Raw genomic sequence first — 22,946 nt, 5'->3', positions numbered from 1 at the left:
GTTCTGAAGGCAAAAGGGGGTCCAACCCGTTACTAGCATGGGGTACCTAATAAAGTGGCCGGTGAGTATATATATATAAGGGTTTGACAAAATAATACCTCATGGATGCTGACTTAAACTCTGAAGGAACATTATCAAAATGACTAACACTTATTAACAGCTGTGTTATATTAGGAGGTCGCTGATAAACAGCATTGGTCAGCTGCAAATGAGGTCTTGCAATCAACAGTTTAAGTAGTAACAGCTGCACAAGAAGTTAAGTTTGGTTCCCAAGCTGCAGATACATCAGGTCAACAAGGAAAACATGTTATGCAGAACAGTGTGGAGAGTTCTAAAAACAAACTAATGCCAAATATTTGCAATGTTTAAAATGATTGATGCTAAAGTGAGGATTATTTCATAATTTTTTTTAATTTATTTTTATCGGGTATTTAAACCTTTTGTTAAAAGTTTGTTCCTGGATTGTATTACAGTGTCATGCCCACTCGTGCTTCCAGCTCTATGTTGAACATGTAACCGGGGAACCTTCACAGACACAAGCAAAAACCGTCAAGCTGCAAGTTGCGCAGAAGAAAATGGAACTACAACACAACAGAAATTTTCAGAGGGCGCACAAGAAATGAATACACCCTGCACTCAGAAGTACAATTTGATGTCCACAAATCATCAGTGGTGTTAAAAGGTGTATGAGTTTTAAGGCTAAAGCCTTTGTGCACACACAACACAGACTTCACTGAAATGTAAATACTTTGATTTGACAACACAGACGTATTGTACTCACGCCTGCCAAAATAAATAAAGTTCTCTTTGTATTCACTTCAAGCGGTGAGGCAACTTTTATGAGAACGGAATGTTTCTCTTTGTCATCAAGACAATGAAGGTGCTAAAACTGGCAGCGCCGCTGTTGTGAAACTGTCAAGGGTCAAAGCATCTTAAAATCACTATTGCGCAATTTATACCTAGTTTTTGTTAGCTGACGTTAGTTACATGTCGTAACATTTTTGTTAAAATCTTTGGCCTGGTGTCTCTCACAACAAGCAGTAGGAATCGTTTGGCTTTCCAAAAATGGAGTGGATTAATACTACGAGGTCAAATATGACCTCGTAGTATTAATACAATTCTTTACACGATAAACAAAGAGCTTATTTGTAAAAAACAGATACAAGCCATTTTAATAATGAATAAACCATGACTACTTTAACTGCCGTTCCTTTAAGTGCACAATAGAAAACAGGATTTAGTGAATTAAATAAAAACGGAGATATCTGTTTTTGCAAAGGAACCCTTTACTGGTTTGAAAAGGTGGGACAGATTTCTAAAGGAACAATGTGGTTGAGTTGGCCTTTAGCTAACAACGTAATCCTCTTGCTCGTCTTATATCAGTGGTTCCCAAAATCGTTCACCTCAAGCACCCCTAAACTGACACAAGTTAGATCACTGACCCCCCCATTTGATAGGATTTTTGATAACAGATGTCATTGTGATACTTATGGATGAAATTATAGTGAAAATAATAGATATAAATATATATATATATGAACAATGCTAAAATGCTGATGTTTAGCAGGTATCATGTTTACCATGTTCACCTTCTTAGTTTAGTGTGTTAGGGTGCTAATATTTGCTACTCTGCAACAGTATTTAGTTGAGGCTGAAGGGAAATTCATTATTTTGCAAGAATTTTGCATACACCAGTTTTGTCAAACAATATTGTTGAGGATGGCGCTATGTGGAAAAAAATCAGGGGATCACCAAAATCAGTAGGATTGACCCTCTGAGAACATGAATGTCTGCACCAAAGTGTATGCAGATCCATTAAATAGATGTTGAGATATTTCAGTTTGGACAAATAGTTTTTTCATTTCTGAATATACAGCTACGACTGAAGAAAAGGAAGAGCTTAAAATGTCACTTGTGCATGTGACAATTAATTGCACTTAAGGGAGTTTTCTTACTTTTGTTTAGTTCAGCAGGCCAACACTGTCATCTGTAAAAGTAGCATAGCAAAAAATAAAAGTGTATTAAAGTTCTGTATATTTCTACTTTTTACGTCAAGAGCTCCTGGACAACACAAATATTTTTTATAAATGATGCCATACTTGACGCCTGGCCAATTCAGAATCTCATGAGGCCTGTCCTGTTTCAAATGCTCAAAAGAAAATCTCATGGAGAAGCTTGACTCTCATGAAGAACATGAGGAACATGAACACGAACATGAAGAAGGTTCGGGAGACTTTGACTTACACAGACAAACTTAATTTAATCTTGATCAAGTAGAGGATAGTGGAATAAGTACGGTTATACCACAATCAGTTATTGTGTGCCATCTCAAGTTCTCTTCTCTATCTCTTTCCAAGAAGCATGTACCGGATCCTTGCTTAAGCTGACAAGTTTGGATTACATAACTAGGCACCACAAACACACATGCTTATGTAGTTTTTCAAGTTCAGTCTGTCTCTCTCTGGGAAATGGGCGAAGGTGTGTGGGACAACCCTTTAAATGACACAGTCGTAGAAAACAACATTCCCTTTATCAAGCTAGACTGGCTCAATCTCTAAAGACACGTATGAATTCATGCTTGAACACAGGTTTAGTTTTTGGATCATGGCTGAATAAATCTTCTTGTCCCCAAATTAGATCAATTTTTCCCCTTGTCTCCTTTTAACACAATATGGTGTTTCTTATCTCACAATCAGGCGGGTGATCCTTGCCATGTTATAAGAAAAGGAAATGTTTGTAAAATTGTATATTCTGATGTTTTGTACGTTACTTGCATTGAATACTGTTTTTGTGTAATTATCTCTCTTTGTTGTTATACAAGGTTAATCTTTAATTGTGCACTGTCCCGTTTTAAATCAAATTATTACATTGCATTATAAATGTCATGTAGGTATTTGATTTCAAATGATCATAATGCATGGATAAAAACATAACTTAACACATGACTGGAGAAATTAAACAGGTCCTGCAGGATGAATATGACATTCAGCCAATGCAGTGCAGTCTATATGAAACTATCAAACATGTCAAACATTTATTACCTGTCATAAAATTAAACCCAGCATTTAATGAGATGCTTTGTCTACAAAACATAAAGCACTGACAGCACTCACAAAGCTCAGAATCTATAGGGTGTAGCGCACAACCGGTTCCTGACTGCACCCACATCCCTCAGCAGAAGGGTTCAGTCAGTGATTCAGGGACTTAACATTTAAATGGCTGATGTAATCATCAACAACTAACGCCCTCTGGTGTGTGTGTAGATGTAAGGCAGATTCAGTTCAGTCGTGGTTGTTAAACCACTGAAACATAAACGTTGGACTTTAGAGACTCCTAGTGGTATTAAAGCGATGCCATTAGAGTAATTTAAGAGATTCTTAATTGACATAAAATCTCCAAATCAAGGCATTAAGACTGAAATATGTATTATTTGATTTTGTTTTAATGCAGAGGTTCTTAATATTTTTTCAGTCGAGTACCCATTACAAGATAGAGAATATAGTGGGGGATCACTTTTTGTGTACACACACACACACACCCACACACACACACTAAACAAAATGTTTGAGGGGAAACATTTTTCTAAGTTAATTTTTTGAGGCTTTTCCCTTTATTTAACAGTGACAGTGGATAGACAGGAAAGGCGGAGAGAAAGAGAGAAAGAGAAGGGATGACACGCAGCAAGGGGCCGCAGGTTGGATTCCAACCCGGGCCGCTGCAAAGGACTCAGTCTACTTCACTCTACTGTAAACATGAGAACCACAAATAGTGGAAAGGGTGCAGTCTATATAAAACTGTGAAACATGTTTTACCTGTCATAAAGTTAAACCCAACATTTAATAAGCTGCTTGGTCTACAAAACATAAAGCGCCGACAGCAAAGACAGCACTCACAATGCTAAGGCTTTATTAGTGTGGGACGCCCCCTCTTAGTGGGTGAACAAGAGGACGCCCCTGAGTGGACTTTTTAAAATTATTTTTTCATACTCTGTACCCCACTTTAAGAATTATCAAAACGGATCTATTAGTGTTTTTGTTTTATTTCTACCGTGTGTTTGTTGCTTCCTGGAGCTCGGCACAAACACATTCCTCTACATGCTGTACAACGTATGATTGTGTGTGTGGCAAATAAAACATGATTTGTTATTTAAAATTGATTTCATAAAGTTTATTGATTAAGTGTTTATGAAGCTTACAGCCAACTGGTTATTACAATGGTAATTGTCTTCACAGATGTAAACAAACCAATATAAAAAGTTAAACAACAGGTGATATCCTAGTTCTAAATGTTAAATAAGGAATGCCAACAATAGAGCCCTGCTCTGTCAGTTTGTACAAATCTGTTATAAAATGTTTCATGTTCAGAACACTTTTTATATATATAAGGGTTTGACAAAACAGTATAAACACTTTTTAACAGCTGTGTTATATTAGGAGGTCGCTAATTAGCATTAGTCAGCTGCAAATGAGGTCTGGCAATCAACAGTTCAAGTAAGCTGCACAAGAAGCTAAACTCTGTTTCCATGCTGCAGATACATCGGGTCTACAAGGAAAACATATGTTATGCAATACACTATGGAAAATTATAAAAACAAACTAATGCCAAATATTTGTTGTGTTTAAAATGATTGACGCTAAAGTGAAGATTATTTTACAATTACAAAAGAAGTCAGTATCCAATAAACACTTGCAGAGTTATAAACATGGCTTAATATTTAGTCCCAGAACCAGAGCCTTTTATTATATTCTGTTATGGTTTCTGCTCTTATTTCCTGTTTTTATTGTTCATTTTTTCTGTGCTGTTTATGTTATTGTGTGTCACCTGTTGTATCAGCTGTTCCTCGTTTGTCAGGAAAATCCTACTGCAACAGCTGAACTGTATTTGTGATTAATCAGAGTAACTTTAAATGATGGCAGGTGTGTAATGACTTCTATTTGACATGAGTTTGAATGTGATTGGTTTATTCTGAACACATCCACAACCCCAGTTTACGAGGGTGTGCACACTTATGCAACCAGGTTGTTGTACATTTTTTATTTTTCCCCCCTTCTTCAATTGAATTGTCAATGTTATAGGTCAAAATAAAAGGTGGAAAAAGTTCTGACATGATTATCTCCGTCTGATTTTATTTACATCACAAAAACCTGCCATTTTAACTCCACTGACTCTATAGTGGGACCTCTAACCTATACTGGATGTAGAAAAAATAGATCTACTACGCGCATAGTAATGGAGATGGTGAAAGAAATATCACCAGCATAATATATATATATAGCACTATATAATATATATATATATATATAAATATAATATAGGTGTTTTTTTCATATGTATGTAACAGCGGGTAAATGTGTCACTGATTTTAATTAAATTAAAACACATTACTGATGTGTATTTTGTGAATGTACATGCATTTTTGGCCTTATAGTTATTCTGTTGGAAGCTTTTCCATTTGGTAAATGTGTTTCTGAACTTGTGAGTCTTTGAGCCTATTTAGTTTTGTAATTGCTGAAGTTAACAAAAACACTGTAAAGACTGGCTGTATAGCATTTTTTTCCTCAGAAGTTGGTGGTGTTCACTTAATTTAACCTTTCTTATGACTGATAAGAAAATGGGCATGGACTTCGCCATCTCAACAAGTGTGCCCTGAGTGCTCAACGGGACAGATAATCAGCGGGGCGGTGTTCTTCCCGTTGTCATGGAGACAGGGGTTAAAGTACGGGTATAGTGTCTCAGTGAAGTCACACCCGCTGTAAGTGTAAATGTGGGTCTTCGCTTCTGCATTGTAGAAGGACACCGACCCTTCCTCGTAGTTAAGAAACACAGCGACTTTCTGAGGAATTTGGTAGAGGTGGAGTGTGATGGCGGGACCGGCACAGGCGCTGAGACTGCCGCCTTTTCTCCGGCAGATCGCCCAGTAACCGTAGTCGGGGCGCACCGTGATGGCCCCCTTCCGGTTGATGGATTCCTTGGCCACGCCAACATCCCAGTCTGTTTTATCCCCCACCTGAAATGCAATGTACGGAATAGAGATTTAGAGAAATAAACAAACAAATTATTACTTAATACTGCCTAGATAGGAGCAGACCACCGCCTGTAGAAAAAAGTCACAGGAGCCTCCACAGGACACAATTATGGTATTGTGTCATCCTGCAAGCGAGCGCATCCTTAGAGCCACAAGAGGATGCTCAAGACATTTCTCCTCAATGGCACATCTGCAGGTGCAGGCCACCATCACTTTACAGTAAATCCATCAAGCAGAAACAAACAATTGTAACCCTTGATGATTGATTATTAGTTGTTATTACAGATTTTGCTCTTTGTTGTCTCGCAAAGCCTACTGGAAACAATTAACATGTTTTTTAAATGCTCTGAGCAATACAATCCAACACATCTTATCCAGCACCCATGTGGTTTTCATGTTACAATTTAAAGTTTATAGACACACCAAAAATGGAACGACTTCCCAACTCAGGAAATGAGACCATCCGAGGAGCATGTGAATGTGCCATTGGCCTTGGCAGAGGTCTGCGCTCTCAAGTACCACTAATTAAAAAATATACTAGACAAGGCCTAAAACAGTTTGGCTCCCTGTTTGAACCGATGCAGTTTAGGTTGTGTCTTAGCACACCAGAAACAAGAGGTTACCTTTCAAATGCAGCAGAACATACATGCATTTTGACCTAATAGTTCTTCTGTTAGAAGCTTCTCCAGCTGGGTATGCCAAATAGGCAAACTATCAAAAATAGTCAAATAAATAGCAGGAAGGTGTGATTGACTCTCATCCTGAAGATGAAGAGTCTATTACAAATAGATCAGGCGTTAAGATAAACACAAACACTTCAATTTCACCTGAAGTTCCTTACAAGTCAGACAGAAATTCTAATCCTCCTTTGCTAAGGTTTCCAACTAACAATGAGATGCATCATATTATAAAAGAAAATAAATAAATCAAGATGTCTTGTAAATCATGTTTTTTGTAATTCATAATGACATTTAGGTTATGTTTTGGAACTGACTTTAATTAAAAACAAAATCTTTAAGACAATAATGCATGTAGTCACAGCACGAGTTGATCTACCTGAACCACCCAGTAATGTCTCCCCGAGGTGAAGCCTTCTTTCCCCAGAACTGAGACGCATGAGTCAAACCTGAGTGGGTCGTCAGCGGGAGGGGGTTTCTTCAGCTGGAGGCTGAGGCTCACCTGGATCAACAACAACAACAGTTAATGTCACGTGTTGGACCACAAAGCACACCAGTTACAAAATACTACAAGCTTGCCACATATTTCAATCAGTGATCATACTGTCACAATTGACCTGTTTCCCATCTGGGGACAGACACAGCCAGCCCGAAGCAGTCACTGGATCCAAAGTTACATCCACTGGAGAAGGAAAGAAACAATATAACAATAAAATAAAAGGAACATTTCACCCCAAAAAAAGCCATATTGAGGTCTTTCATAAAAAACCACAGGTGAGGTTCATAATGCATGTCCATGTAATATAATTTGATTGTATAATCACAGATCCAAGTGTTTAAGAGTTCAACCACAAGTAGAAGGTGATTTTTGAAGGTACCATTGGCATAGTAAAACAGAAACTAACTTGACCAAACATTTGTTGCGACAAAATGATGATTTAATATATTCAGAAACTTACCTGCATATTGAGTTGCCTTGGTCATTTCTACAAAAAAAAATTGTTCGATTTTAAGTTTGCTTCATTAGACAGTCCTACTTCCTATATATTTTGTGATATGCAAATAATAAAATATGTTATTGGTAGACAGTTATAAGATGCAAACATGAGGATTTAACTGACCTCTTGGAAAGTACAAACAAGCAATACAACCTCAATATCACAACTGACCTTCTGCAGACAGTTTATTTTCAAGAGTATGGCACACTTCCACCAGCTTAGAGAAAGCTCTCCTCACTGTCCCTATGTGGCTGTTCGAGTTCAATCTGACCTGGGACCAGTCCCTGGTGGACAGCGGAGAACACAGAGAGGGGAAACTCTAAAACAGAAAGGCACGCTTATAAGTACAATGACGCATTAGGTATTGTGTGGATGAAAATATTTGTATGTGACTTTCTAACTTGTAGGAGATGAAGAGGGTCGCCGGAGTGCTCCAGGTGCTGCAGCTCACTTCGTCTCCTCTGCAGCTCGTTTATTTCCCCCTTGAGCTCTTCGATAAGCTTCTGCTCTGTCCTCTCGGATGCTTCCCGCTTCTGCTGGATGTCCTGGATGAGCGCAGCCTGGTTCTTTTCAATGATGCCAATCACCATGGTGGCAACCTCAATGCTTGTTTGCAACTCTTGTTCTTCATTCATCTGCAGATGTGCATACATCGTCATTAATTATAAGTAAAATACCGTGAATATAGGTATGTAACAAAATTGCACCTCTTCCTAATAAAAAGCTTTTAGCTCCATCTGTTAAAAACAGTCCATTCATATGTACACAAATGTAACCACAATTCCTGAATTCAGTTATCCAGGCAAAGTAGAGGATTCAATCACACGTTTTGATTTGAGGACAAAAAGGAATGAAAGAATAGTTTCCATCACGTACATCTTTAAAAAACAAAAAAAATACAAAACTTACTTTGCTTGACTCCACTAAAGCTTTGAACTCCTCCAGCTTTTTCATTCTGGTTTTGACCATATCTTGAAAGTCTGCATCAGCCTTCTTCAACTTAGTCTACAGTGGTGAACACAAATACGTCATCAAAAGCACTGTAATATAACTATCAAAGTGAGAAAATTACCTTTAAGGATTTACAGGCAAACAGGCACAACATGTACAGTATAATGGCAAACTTGGTAGAAATAATTTGAAATCTCATGGTAAAAGACAGATAACTTTTCCTCACCCTGACCCCCATGCTCGCCTTCTCTATCGACACGATCTCATGGTGTTTGTGGTCCTTCTCTCTGCATTTTGTACAAATAGGTGTCTGTTCCCTCTTGCAAAACATATCCAGGAGCTTGTTATGACTTATGCAAAGATGACTGGTGATGAAGGTGGCCGGATCTGTCAGCCTATGCTTTGTCAACACTGCATCTCTAAGATGGGGTATCAAGTGACTTTCACAGTAAGATGCCTGGCAGACGAAGCATGACTTAACCGCCATTACAAGGTTTCCTTCGCAGATGTCACAGGGAACATCAGACTTAGAAGGTTGTCTTGGCACAGGTCTCTTTAGTGGGGCTGGCTTGTAATGTGGCTTGTCCTTTATAGATCTTTGGATTTAATATAGATCTTGTTAATTTAAATCAAACATGAAAACAATTGCTAGAAAAGGTGTGTTTGATTTTGCAAGACATTGTTTTAAAATGTATACAGACCTTTTAAATTGCTCGGTGATGTCTTTTAAGCCCACGTTGATCCTCAGTTCTGGGCGTTTCCTGAAGGACTCTTTGCACAGCGGACACTCTGACTTTTGTCTCGTATCCCAGAAGCGTTTAATGCATCCCATGCAATAGTTGTGTCCGCATGGGATGGAGACAGGGTTGTTGAAGATTTCCAGACAGATGCTGCACCGAAACTGGTCCTCAGACAACATATTTCGGCCTGAAGAACAACATTATTTTACTACATATTTTCTGTATATATTACAATATATTTTGTAGGAACAGCTCAAACACCCCATAAAAAAAAACATCAACTGCGAAACAAAGGAAAAAATCCTGCACTCTGCTCTAGCATCACCTCGTATTCAGAAAAACTAACGTATCAAGAGTATCTCAAATAACAAACAAAACTGGGTTTAAATACATTTCTCAATATATATACAGTATGTATATATTATATATAAATATACACTGTATATGTCTAAATATATCCTACACTTGCTTAATTGTAGGGACTTAAATTGTAGTATCCGATGCTAAAAGATCTACCTACAACTGGGCTATAAGTGCCTTATTAGTTTAAATTTAGTAAACTCTTCAACACGAGCAGGAAAAATACTGTAATGCTGTTGATACAGTTTTAGTGTTGCTGGTATTAATGAAATATTTAAAGTCTATAGCGTAAAATGTAATGTTCAAATTGGCAAGCTTATTACATTGTCTACACATCATTCTGCATAACTATGAATAACCTTTGAAATAACTACAGCTACACTACAGCTCAAGAGACCTCTACTCAAATATCTTATTTACCACTGAAACAGTACTCAACCTATTAATATAATGTTTTGTACTTGTGTTTTCCCTGCAGTAATTTAAAAATAGCTAAAAATGATTCCATGCTGTCTCCCAGTATCATATTTATATTCTATATGATATTCAAATCCTCAGACCCAAAAAATTATGCAATTTAAATACTCAAGTGGTCTTGTGCAATCATTTCTGTGCACATTCACCCCAATTTAGCCTGACACATTTGATACTTTTGAAGTAAAGTAACATTTTTTTGTCAAATAAAGTGCTTTAGTAAGAAATTGAAACTGCTGACTCTGGGGTCAAACAAATTTGAGATCCTGGGGCCATTTGTACAAAACACCTTAATGTTTTAGGCTCTAAACACTCACGCACGTGTTTTCAGTAAATCTGAAAAGGCCTTTTCCCAGGACTGTGTGGGTGTGTATAGACTGTGACTGATATCTTCCTGGGTCTCCTGTTAGCTCTGTTAAACCTGTGAGGGCATGACTCCTGTGTGTGTGTGTTTCACAGAATCTTTCAAAGGTTTCCTTAGTTGTGCTTTTATATCAGGCCTGAGTGGTCCCCTAATACCATATCTGAAGTCTTTTTCCCAAATTCAGCCTTGATGCAGAATTACAGCCACTAGAGCCAGTCCCACAATGAGCTTTCCTTAGGATGTGCCATCTCTGTGTGTGTAACTATTGAGGAGTAGAGAGGGGGGGCAAGGTTAAGGGTGGGGATGTGGCATTGACCACATGCCACTTTGCTTGTTTGAAAGCCATGCTGTCTCTCTCTCATGGGCAGGCCAAATTCTCTGGGTGGGCAAAGCAGAGAAAGGGGAGGTAACCTTGCCCTTAAATTCGAAGACCTTTATGGGAAGACTCAAAGATGTTTAGTACAACAACTTTCATCTTAAGGAAATCTAAACCAGTCCCACAGATGTATAGGGAAGGAATGTTGCTGCACAGGTGCAGTCAGATAATTCTTTCTGGGACATTTACGTAGCAATAGAAATACTATCTGTTAAGTGAAGCTTTTTAAAGTGCAAGTTCTCAAATGTCCCAATTGTGCAGTTGACTTATGTCAATGCCGCCTGGTAATTAATAAAGTTAGACGTTTGACTCTGTCACAGGAATGTTGCAGTTTATCTTTCGCATACTCTGTGCCATCTGTTTCTAATGTTAACACAAACACTAATAAAGCATAAAAATGTTTTTGAAATTGATGCAAGGGTTTTGTAAAAACAATACCTCACATAAAATATAGCAATGTTTGGGCGCACTCCTGGTCCTGTACAGATTTAGTTGCCCCCTTACTCCTCTTTTACATGTAACTTACATTATACTTTGACTGCTTTACTATAGAGCATAGTTTCGGTCTCCCCCATGGGGAATTCAAGTAATGACAACAAAACTGTCAGCGCATCCACATGATACACGCCTTCCGTGATCGCGCACCGTATATTCTTACTCTCTACTTCTTTCTATAAAAGGTAAATAAGTTGCAAAAGGTGAGAGCTTGTGGAATACAATGTGAGAACTTGCAGAACAAAGAATCTGAACTTGTATGTTAAAATGTGTACTTGTAAAAATAAGATTTGCACTTGTAAACATACAATTTGCACTCGCAAAAAATATTTGCATGTGTGATCTGAATTTGAAGTCACACAAAGAAAAAAAACACGAGCGCTTGTAAAAAAAATCTGAACTTGTAAATTGAAATTTGCACTTGTATAAAATGTTCACACAACTGTATTCTGAATGTGAAGTCACAGAAAGAAATATTCACAAATGTGCAGATTGATATTTGCATGAACACAATGACAACTGCAAGCGTGTAGTGCGATATTTACTTGTAAACTTTTTTGAAAAATGTGGTTTTATTTGCAGAGATGGCAAACATATTTACTTCCTGTACTCAAGTACAATTACAGATACTTGTGTTAAAAATGATCCGGTAAAAGTTGAAGTACTGATTTAACTTCTTTACTCAAGTAAAAGTAAAAAAGTACAGGCTTGGAAGTGTACTTAAATTATAAAAGTAGCCTTGCGAATGGCAACCATTTGTTATGCAAAGCTACCTGGACCACATGAATGTTACTAGAGTGCAAGCTGAGAAACTTCAGTGGACATGGGAAAAAGGCTCTTTATTCGTTATAGGCCATTGTCTACACTTTAAATGGATGTCAGTAGGCCTAGTAAAACATATTTATTGTGACAGAGGCTGGACTCCAGGTTAGTAAGATTCTGACTGAGTAACAAGATATGAATTCTTGTGTGATTCTGTGAGAATTCTGTGTATATTCTCATTTAATTAGACTAAATTCGGTATTTATGAAGCGAACAATAATAACGGTAACGCCAGTGAAATTATCTGAAACTTGTTAGTGAGGACTAGGTGTGTCTGTTAAAGCACGGAGGAAGACAACTTCTCTCTTTTGATGCTTCATTAAATCAAGCAACACAAACATGGGCATGGCCCTGCTATATGGCTGTGTTTGTGTGTGGTTCTGCAAAGAAATAAATTACATTGTAAAGGCTCCCTTACACAATGCATAGGAATTATGTATACTATATGCTAGCAAATAATAACAATAAACCCACTTTTAGTTACATTATCTTAATGCAGTGTAACTGTACCATGTAAATAATGCACCTATATTACAAAAGACGTTCAACAGTCGCCATTTTATCGAATCAACAGCCAGGTGCAACCTAGCTAACAGGTGAAGAGCACACACACAACATCATTAGCTAACTTACTCTAAATGTGCCAGAACTATAGAGCAATACAACAACAGGCCTAAATGAACTGACAACAAAAGTTATACAACTTACAGTTCAAGGACTCACACACACAACCTCAGCTAATTATCCTCCGGACAGCTAGTCTCTTTGTCTTTTCTCGCACTTTTTTTTTCCGTGTGGCGTGCGCGCCCGCTCGCGCTGTGAGGCGCGTGTCCGTGCCTTCCAGCATGCACTCACAACAACACCTGATAGACGAACTTTTGTACGAAACTAAAGTAACGAGACAATTTTGTCAAATATAAGGAGTAGAAAGTATTATACTCGTGTTAAAATATAAGGAGTAAAAGTAAAAAGTCGCAACAAAAATAAACAGTAAAGTAAAGTAAAAACATCTACAAAATCTAAAAGTACAGTGATTTGTGTATTTGTACTCAGTTACTTCCCGTCTGTGTAGAGCGCACATATGTGAAGTTGCAGTGACGTATTCGAGAGGTTGTAAACGCTGACTTGTGATTGTGATGGAAAATGAACTCAACTAAAAAATTAAAAAAGTATACCAGCAAATGTTGCATTACAATTTTGCAGCTGTCATTGTGTTCATGCAAATATCAATCTACACATTTGTGATTAATTTTTCTGTGACTTCACATACCGAAAACAGGAGTGTGAATATTGTATACAAGTGCAAATTTCAATTTACAAGTTCAGATTTTTTACAAGCTCAAATTTGCAAGTTCTAACAAACTCTAACAGAGAATTTTTTTGTTCTGCAAGTTCTCACATTCTATTCTACAAGCTCTCGCCTTTAGCACCATATTTACCTTCATAACGTTCTGGTTTCAATAAATAATGCCGTACCTTTGTCTCCAGGCTGATGGTCCATAACAGGTGCGTTACCAGCAGGTGTATGAATGTGATCCAAACAGACTTAAATAAATGAGGGCATTCATCCAGGGAGTTGAGAGCTCCTCCCACTCCCACGTATGTCTAGACTGGTAATTCTGGTTCTCCGTCTCAGCCTTTCATTCTTTTACTGTAAGGATCATTCAACTTAACAGTTGTCACTTTGTACTTGCCATTATGAGCCATTATAAAATAATTGCATGATGCAGGAAGTATTTTCAGTTGCGAGCTGTGCTCTGAAACCTACCAATAATGAGATAATAGTGGCCTGTTGGGTACAGACGGTGTTGTCACTTTAAATGTCTTACCCTCAGTTTCAATCAGCGGCAATATGAAACCAATGAACACATGAACAAAGTCTTCCTGGTACACTTTTTTGATGTTGAGAAGAATAAATGCTAACTGATTGTTATGAATGTTTCTGTCATATATTGAAATCATCTGCTTTGGTTTCAAAGTCAAATTATCTTTATAAGTCTCCCTAAGGAGAAATTTGTTTTGGACACTAGGATGTTTAAGTATTTTTTTTAATGTCCAACACTAACATTTACAATTATCTTGCATGGCTACGGTTGAGAAAAGAAATAAATGACTGTAAATAAATGAACTATAAAAAGCGAGGAAAAGTCTTGGTATATTACGTTTGTCTGTAAAAATAATGAAACGATCATTTAGCAGTTTGTTCTGTTGTACTTTCATGTTGCAGTTGAGGTGAGGGTGGCTGTACCACATACATCTGGTTAGAAAATAAATTGTCAAAAGTCTCTGGAAAAGTGACATTTTTCACATATGAACACTTGCAAGTTTTTGTTGGCACCAGCAGTGAGTCCCATGTCAAGGAAATGTACGCATAAAGTCAGCTGAGGCAACTGTTCACCTGACAGTGATTAAAATCTTATCAATCAAATCAAAGCTTGAAACATTTGTTCTAGATGTATTACGTCTTGGCAGTCAGTGAATAGTCCTGATGAACTCATGTTGAACAGGTAGTAAAAAGTTAATAAGCATCTTGACTTGTGTAGACATCTATTTATGGGTGGAGTACACAGTTCTGTTACACAGACAAACACAAATGAATGGGTTCGTTCATTCATTCATTCATTCATTCCTTGACAGCACACCGATATAAAGGTTATTTTATCTTTGAAAGAATACCTGTTTTGAGTATAGTACAGTATGTTCTTTCAAATGTTGTCACAAACAGTTGTAAGAACTAAGGTCGAAGGACAAATGCTTTATGTATGTTCTCTTTTTTATAAATATATGCAAATGCAGAGGGCAAAATAATATCCACTATTACTAGAAGGATTACCTAATAATTATCTTTTGTATGATGTGGCACGCTTTTGAAACTATAATTTTGCCGTCAACAATTATAGTGGCACACATAAAAGAAGTAGTAGCCGTTTGAGTATACTAATTATTACAGCATTGTTTGATTAATTGTTAGATGACAGCATTCTATGGTCGGTTGTTTCTAAAAAGCAGACTGCTGCTATGAGTAACGTGGTTAAGCCTGTGTCACCAAAAGTTTGGTTTAATTCCCTCACTTTATCGTTTATGTCTAAAAAGTGTGTTGCAAAACAAAAATCTGAGTATCTGATGCAACCAAGATGAGGTTCTGCAAACACTGCTTGAATAGTTTAAAGAAAGTTTTGATTGAGAAAGCAGAAGATCAAGAGTCTTGATGAACCTTCTGCTGCTAATTTACAGTGTTTAAAAGCCCCATTATTAGCAGATAAATGAAATGTAAGGACTGCTTTAGCTTACATTTACATGGCTTAATTTTGGTTTTCAATTGGAGTTTGAAGCCACAAGCCATCTTTTTGCACACAAGAACAAATCTCAGTCTAAACCAACAACCATCAATATTCTCATAGCACGCGGGGTAAACAGGAGGCAGCATGTTTACTCTGTTTTTGCTTCCTGTTGCTGCTGGTTACCATGGTAAAGTTAGTAGTTTTTTCTCAGAGAACCCAATTAGGCCAAATTACCCAAATAAACATTGGTCCAAGTGTTGGTGTTGCCAAACGTCTCTGTTTGTGGCCAGCGAGACTGCAGCACGATCCCGAAGACTTTAAACCAAAACGGTCAGATGTATTTTCATATTACTCCAGTTCAGGGGCTCAGAAAGGCCAGAGCAGTGTAAATGTGAGGTGTAAACATGACAAAAGATATTTGTTTTTTAACCAAAACGTAGTAATGTAAATGTAACCTTAAATTCATTTTGATGGAAGGTTTTTGGGAAAGTGCCATTTGAGAAATTGCATGTTAACCAGGCTGCCTTCAAACGACTGTCAATTTAGAGATAGTCGTGGGTGAGGTTGTTTTCAATAGTGGTATTTTTCCGGAGTGTCTGACTTGTTTTGGCCACGTCATAATCTAATTTGGTACTGTACCATTGTAGTCTGCGTGCTTATTAAGTTTAATTTTGCCAAAGTGAACAAGTCTTCAGACTGTAATAGGGCCTAATGACATACATGTCTTTCCCTTTGTACTTGCAAAGTAGCATTTGTTTTAGATTAAAGAAGTAATTATATTTCATCACATCACAGTTACATCTTATTTAGTTTTGGAGTCATGGCAATTTCCAGGACTTTGCAGAAAATGCTTACATATTTATTTAATTCATTCATGCAAAAATTAAAATTCCTGTAATCGCTACACACAGGCCTGAAAATACACACACACACACACATGTGCTCAGGACCTTTTCATGCACAAATGGACAGATGTCAGAGTGGGCTGCCTGTGCTGGACCAGCACCCTGAGTGTGGGGGGGGTACAGTTCCTTGATCAAGGACACCTGGCAGTGCCCAGGACGTGAAGTGGCATCTGTCCAACTACCAAGCCACACTCCGTACTTTGGTCCGTACGGGGACTTGAACCAGCAACCCTCCGGTTGAGCACTCAAGATAAACATGAAACCCAATGCAGTGTGTCTTAATTGTTTTTTTTTTTTTTTTTTTTGTTTTTGAGGTTCAGTTGGCTCAGAGAAAGAAGTTACAGCAGACTTTGGCAAAACTTGATCTAGGATTTCAGTATTTTTATTTCATGATCTTAAAGCCTTGTTTTATATTATGGTTTGGGGTTTTTACTGGGGTTATCTTTCCTGTCTTGCTCCTTGTGTTTGTTTCTTGGTCTGTTCCCCGTTAAGTGTCTGTTGTCCTGCTTCCGGTTTTATGTTGATAGTCTGGTTTCCTGTCTTGTCTGATCTTGTCTAGCTTTGCGTTGTGCTTGTGGGATTGTCCTGCCCCGCCCTAATGTGCTTCACTTGACGTCTCACCTGTTCCCCATTACCTCATTACTTCTTGTACTTAACCTCTGTGTTCCTTTTGCCTTGTGCTTTGTTGTTTTGCCCTGTCCCTGCATGCAGCCTTGCTCCGTGTCTTCTCATGTGCTGCACATCTCCAGTTTGCCTGTTATCCTGCCTGTGCTCCTGTCTGCAATCTCGTCTGTGATCTCGTCTGCCCTCTCGTCTGCCCTCTCGTCTGCCCTCCAGCCTTCCCCGCGAGTGTCCCTGGTGGCGTCTGGCTCCTGTTTGGGATTTTTGTCTTTCCCTGTGCCGGCTTTTGGATTTATGTTGAACTGTTCTACTCCTGAGTTTGCCCGGCCTAAGACAATAAAGCCTTTCTACGTTTCCTGCCTCTCTGCGTTTGCGTCCTCCTTCCACAACCGTAACAGTTTTATATTTGGCCTACGTTTTGAAAGAGCTCAAAAATTATGAAAAATTGTTTAAGTTGTTTTTGTTAAACTTCAATTACTACTTTTTACACGGCATAGTGACTTAGAAACTAAATGCTTAATTGCAAACAAAACGTACATGTATACAAATAAAGTAATGATTACAGGTGTGTGTACAGGACCGTATAGTTATCCAGCCATGACACACACAGACCCATAATTTACATCCAACAACATATCACATATACACAACAAGACAAATAACCACGTATACGTGTAACATAATGTAAACACAAAAACATAATGTGGAATCTACTTCTTTCCTTGACATAGGCATATACCACACTCTACTTTCTAAGATGTTTTCAACCCAGTACTGTCTAAAAACTTGTCTTAATATTTCCCACATAGCATATGGATTTAATTCAGCTGCAAGTCAGCCTAAAATGAGACCAGTCTTATTTCTGGTGCTCTAAAATGGCTATTGATATTTTAACCTAAAATATAAACCTTAAAAAACTAAATAAATACATTTTTATAATTTCACATAAGGTCAAAAATAGGTAAATCGCACAATGGTGCATCAGTAAAATAAGGTTTAGATATTAAAGGTCCACCTCTGCTGCATCTGCATTCTCCTCTTCTTTGTGGAAGATGTTTTTGCCCGTCTTTATCCAGAACATGTTTAAATCACTTGTAATCCCCTGCTTCATCAGCTTCTTCTTGATCTGAAGAACAAAAAGGTTTAACAGTAATTCTACCAATAATGATCATATACTGCTACAAAAATGGATAAAAGCATATATTACCCCATGTCCAAAAAAATGTGTTACATTAAGTCCCCAAATTAAAAGTTTTCCCTTAAATGTCACTCCCAGAACACTGTTGTGGCGTGTTTCCACCCCTTCCTAGACCCATTCATAGTGTTGGTTTACAATAACAGAAAGAGAAGGGTAGTTACCCTATTTCAGATGAAACAGTAACTACCCTATTACTGCTACCCTCAGATGGAACAGTAACTACCCCTTCAGAAGAACAGTAAATACTGGGATGGTTTGGGTGGTTTCTGTGTTGGTTTTTGGGTCCTGTCTTGTCTCCTCACGTTTGTGTCTTAGTTTCCTCCCCGGTCTTGTGTTGTTGGTCTTGTGTTCCCCAGAGGGTCTGCGTTCTGTTTCCTGTTTTTTTTTAAAGCCTGGTTTCTGTCTTGTCTTGCCTTTAATTTTACTTCCTGTGTCTTCCCGCTCTTGTGATTACCTGATGTTTACCACCTGCTCCCCTGCCCTCTTGTCACCTGCCTCACGTTACCTCATTCCGTTGTGTATTTAATGGCTTCCCTTGTCTCTTGTCAGATCCTTTTGTCCTGCCGGTTTGTCCGTTCGTCATAATTCTGTCGTTCTGTCGGTGTTCCAGTCAGTTTTCCTCTATGTAGTTCACGCTGTTTTTGCATCACTTTCCCCTGTGCCTGTTTTAGGATTTTCTTTGCATGGATTTTGCCTTTTGTTCCCTTTGTTTTTTGGACTGTTGTTAATTAAACCTTTTAAAGCTCCCTCCTGCCTGCTCCTGCTTTGCTTGTGGGTCCTCATTCCTGGTGCACTGTAACAAACTGCCCTTCTCAAAAAGCTACCATTTTGAAAGACAGTAACTAGTCATTCGTTACCCTTCTGAAAAACAGTAACTACCCTCCTGAAAAACAGTAACTACCCTTCTAAAAAATGGTAACTAATCATTTGTTAGGCCTACTCTAGTAACTAATCATTAACTACCGTTTTTTTGGTGTACCTTATTGTAAAGTGTTACCACATTATGAGATAAATGCCCTTCTAGTTCCTTATATAATATCACCATTCACTTACAGAGCATCCAATCGTACAGATTTGTATAATAAGATACAAAAATAACAACATGCGTGATGATGACAGTTACCTGATTCAAGATGGCGTCCGTCACAGCAGGGACATTCAAGTCGACTGTGGTTTTCAGTACTTTCAGCTTAACGTTAAACAACTTCCTCTTATCTGGTGATGAAATAAAAGTAGATCTGTTTTAAGAAATATTATATCACAGTATCAACATGAGATCATTGAGAAATGAGAAATAACTCACTGTTTTGGCACACAAAATGAAGTTTTTCGTTGCAGTGGTTTTCCACCCACTTTCCAAGCTGAGTAGCGTTGATCACACTTGCAGCACAGCTCTCAGTTAAGTTTTCCGGGTGTCCATCTGCCCAGTAACGGAATGCGTGTTCAGTGCCATCTGACCACCAGCTCCAGATGTATCTGTTCAGGCCGATCCAAACTCTTTTTCTTCCTACAGCCTCCTTGATTACGTTATTCCCATAGTCGTTTCTCACACTGGCCAGGTCTGTGTGGACCTTCCTGCAGTAGGCCAGAGCGTTGTCCCATGTCATCTCTTTGTCTATAAATACATAAACACCGACTCCCTGGTCTGAAAGATTTGTCAAAGTTCAGCTACTGTGGTAAATCATGAAAAATACAAACAAAATAATTGAAAATATTTGACTATTCAAGCTTGATTAGGTAGAAATAGGATGTATTTCCTTAGAATTGTTTGGAAAAGGTTATGTATTTACAAATAACAAACCAAAACAAAGAACTGGTTACTCACCAGTCAACAATTTCTGATAGCAGACAAAGGGGTTAGCTTCAGTGCAGCCATCATCAAACCAGAAACCTTGATGTAAATAAACACACAACTTCCCAAATCCCATTCTGTCATTTGGTTGACCTTCCTTCCACCTCCTGAAGTTCCATTCGTCCGGTCCATAGAAACCTCTCTCCCTGAAAGCCCACTGCCAGCTGTTCAACAGGTCATGCAGGCCTATCCAAGCTTTTCCCTCATAACCTTTGGCAGCAGCTGAAACCAGCCGCTCCATGTCCTCCACGTTGTCCACGCTGGCCAGGTCTGAGTACTTTTCTCTGCAGTACTTTTGAGCTTCGAACCAAGTCTTTGGTTCAGTGATTAAATGGTAACTATAAAAGCATGAACAGAAGCCTGTAAAAACAAAATAGGGACATTTTATCGTAGTAGGCAAACAGCAAAGAGCCACACCTGCAGAGGTAGAAAGAAAAGAAATACATTTACACACATTACTGTATTGAGCAGTTTTGTTTGTGTGCTTGTTTTTTTCAAGTAGTTTTTTAAATCGGTAATTTAAAATGTACTTGTACGTTTTGAGTGAAGTATTGTATTTTGCAACATTAAAAATCCCACCCGTTACTGAGTAAGAAAAAAAAAGACTAATGAAAACCAAAAGGAAGAATCGCGCCCGGAACCACTGCAGTGACGAATCAGCATCCAGGCATCTTTTTTATGTAACTAAGTAACTTTTAATTACCTTTACTTGAGCAATTTTTCAGAAAGGTAATTTCAATTGTACTTGAGTAATATTTCTTCAAAGTATTGGTACTTTAATAATCACTAATTACCACTGTACATTACTAACATTATTACTAATCTGTTAAGGTAAGGGTGTTCTCTTCTGTTTCCAGCCATCTGTTTTTATACACATATTCTCCATGAAAAAACTGAAGTAAAGTTGAAATAATTAAAGATCTAAATATTTCCCAAAAGGTTTTTATGCTTGGCCGAGGTGGAAAATTAAATGTTTCAATAAAAACGTATGTGACGAAGTGCAATGTAAACATACCTAACAAATAATTAATGATGTGGCCAGCTCCTAGTCGTGGATTGAAACGTGCATTTATTAGATGTTTCATAGAGTAAATGGAAGGGCACAAGTACACAAGAATTCACCCGGGACGCGGCAGACTGAGGAAAGGATACATCTGCAGTTTAAAATGTAGCAACTGTAGGCCACATGTAAACACATTGGGGGGAAAAAGGTAGACATCTTATCTCTTATGAGTAACTATCTCATAATGTAATGTCAATGTGAGCATGTTTGCTGAACAATGTAGTATTTTTTATATCTACAGCAAAAAGAAATACAAACACACATACATATACCAGACTAACCTGATAAAAGGAGAATACCCAACATGGTCCTTCCGATACCTGAGGGTGAGAAACATTATTCAGAAAACATACAGTACATAACACATACAGGATAACATGTATACAATGACAAGATTACGCTACTCATTTATTTATAGGCAGCCAAAACCTCCTTCTCCATAGTCGGGTAAGCCCGTTCAAGTTTAAGCTTCCTGGAGAAATGATATACTGGTCTCTCCATGTGATTATGATGTAAATCTGTAAAAATACTGTACAAATTAAATCTATTTCTTACCTGGACATACTGTACTGCAGGCTGGTGACATCTCCAAACTGTCTTTTTCTTGTCCTTTATCTATATCACACCGACTTTTAAACTAATATCTAGATGAATGTTGAAGCTCTGCCTTCCTAATATCCCATTCCTCCCTCTCCCTTTTCTTATGTCCTTTCTTCAAAGCAAATCCTAATTCATTGACTTGCAAATGACTGATCATCTCAATTTCTGGCAGCTGTCACAAGATCTCTTGCGCCTTCCTTTGAGACAGTGATTAAAGCCTTCATCCAATCCCAGATTCCTACAATTCACAGTTAAAATAAAATAAGAATGAGAAACTTTGACCTCAGGGACTTTACTCATTTAGATCTATTTTAGAAGGAAAATAAGGTATAATTTGATGGTGAGATGCTCTGGTGTTAAATGAGACATCAAGCTCACAGTTAAGTCAATCAAAGTGCCCCTACAGACACGTTTTAAAGTATGTAAAAAAAAGAAATGCTGCATTGATCTGTAATTATAGTTCTGGCCTTCTATCTCAACCCACCGTCAGACCCAGACTCAGATGAGGAGTCTTTTGTGCATTAAAATTGGCAATTCGCATAGACATATTAGAATGCTAGGTATAGTTAGCACCTTTTTTGTTTATTTTGTTTGTTAGCTTGTCAGCTTACAGATATGCTTTTGTTCTCTGTTGTGACAGTCCACTTTGCACCGGAGGTTTCCTGTTTCTTTGCTGGTCCTCGTGTGTTAGACAGGGATTAGTTTACCAATATAATCAAGCTGGCCCGGGATGCATTTAAATGCATACATGTCAGTTTAACCAGGTCAGACATTTTAGGGGATATTATCATAAGGAAAGGGGGACTTGTGGGCACTAGAAAAGGGGGGAATGTTGTTGAATAGTAGAAAGTTGAATCCCATGCAACAAACTGCAGTGTTGGATAAGGTCAAGGATGGCTTAGAAAATGTTTTCTGGGGTCAATGCAAATCAGATGTAAAGCCACACAGCCTCACCTGAGGCAAATATATGCTAACATGAGGTGATGTGTGGGTTCCTTGTTTGGATGAGTGACATTTACAGTAAAATCTACACATAGTACCCCAGTAATCAATTTAGTAGGCACACACACGCATAAGCAGTAAACCCGTTATGTAGAGTCTGATAGCCTTTCTTTGATATTGAAATTTCATAACCTGTAGCAGT

General features: G+C 38.0%; 2 protein-coding genes and 1 long non-coding RNA gene across 4 annotated transcripts in view; 1 reads left to right on the top strand and 2 right to left on the bottom strand.

The window, feature by feature from the left end:
- LOC117935116 overlaps window positions 1-11,763 on the top strand; it is a 14,968-nt gene extending 3,205 nt beyond the window's left edge. Inside the window, exons 2-3 of the long non-coding RNA XR_004654678.1 lie at window positions 872-880; window positions 11,646-11,763. This is a non-coding gene — a long non-coding RNA (uncharacterized LOC117935116). The remainder of the gene's footprint in view (window positions 1-871; window positions 881-11,645) is intronic.
- LOC117935029 (E3 ubiquitin-protein ligase TRIM39-like) lies at window positions 5,184-13,844 on the bottom strand. 2 transcript variants are annotated; one of them, XM_034857143.1, is made up of 10 exons: window positions 13,759-13,844; window positions 9,353-9,578; window positions 8,878-9,247; window positions 8,610-8,705; window positions 8,102-8,335; window positions 7,872-8,019; window positions 7,662-7,688; window positions 7,320-7,384; window positions 7,082-7,204; window positions 5,184-6,007 (listed from the first exon to the last, which is right to left on the bottom strand). In XM_034857143.1, the coding sequence occupies exons 1-10, from the start codon at window positions 13,781-13,783 to the stop codon at window positions 5,633-5,635; spliced, it is 1,689 nt and encodes a 562-aa protein (XP_034713034.1). In that variant the 5' UTR covers window positions 13,784-13,844; the 3' UTR covers window positions 5,184-5,632. The 2 variants fall into 2 exon arrangements, with proteins under 2 accessions (XP_034713034.1, XP_034713035.1); XM_034857144.1 differs by lacking the exon at window positions 13,759-13,844 and adding an exon at window positions 12,991-13,126.
- Window positions 13,845-17,196: 3,352 nt separating this feature from the next.
- On the bottom strand, window positions 17,197-21,508 carry LOC117935207 (lymphocyte antigen 75-like). Its single transcript, XM_034857345.1, has 6 exons — window positions 21,484-21,508; window positions 20,113-20,499; window positions 19,591-19,932; window positions 19,411-19,502; window positions 18,105-18,215; window positions 17,197-17,340 (listed from the first exon to the last, which is right to left on the bottom strand). Exons 1-6 carry the CDS (start codon window positions 21,506-21,508, stop codon window positions 17,197-17,199), a joined length of 1,101 nt encoding a protein of 366 aa, XP_034713236.1.
- Between the last annotated feature and the right edge of the window lie 1,438 nt (window positions 21,509-22,946).

This window comes from Etheostoma cragini, chromosome 19 (assembly GCF_013103735.1).
Source record: "Etheostoma cragini isolate CJK2018 chromosome 19, CSU_Ecrag_1.0, whole genome shotgun sequence".
In the NCBI taxonomy this organism is placed as follows: Eukaryota; Metazoa; Chordata; class Actinopteri; order Perciformes; family Percidae; genus Etheostoma; species Etheostoma cragini.
The sequence above is the reverse complement of the archived record's forward strand: the minus strand, read 5'-3'. Positions and strand labels throughout refer to the sequence as shown.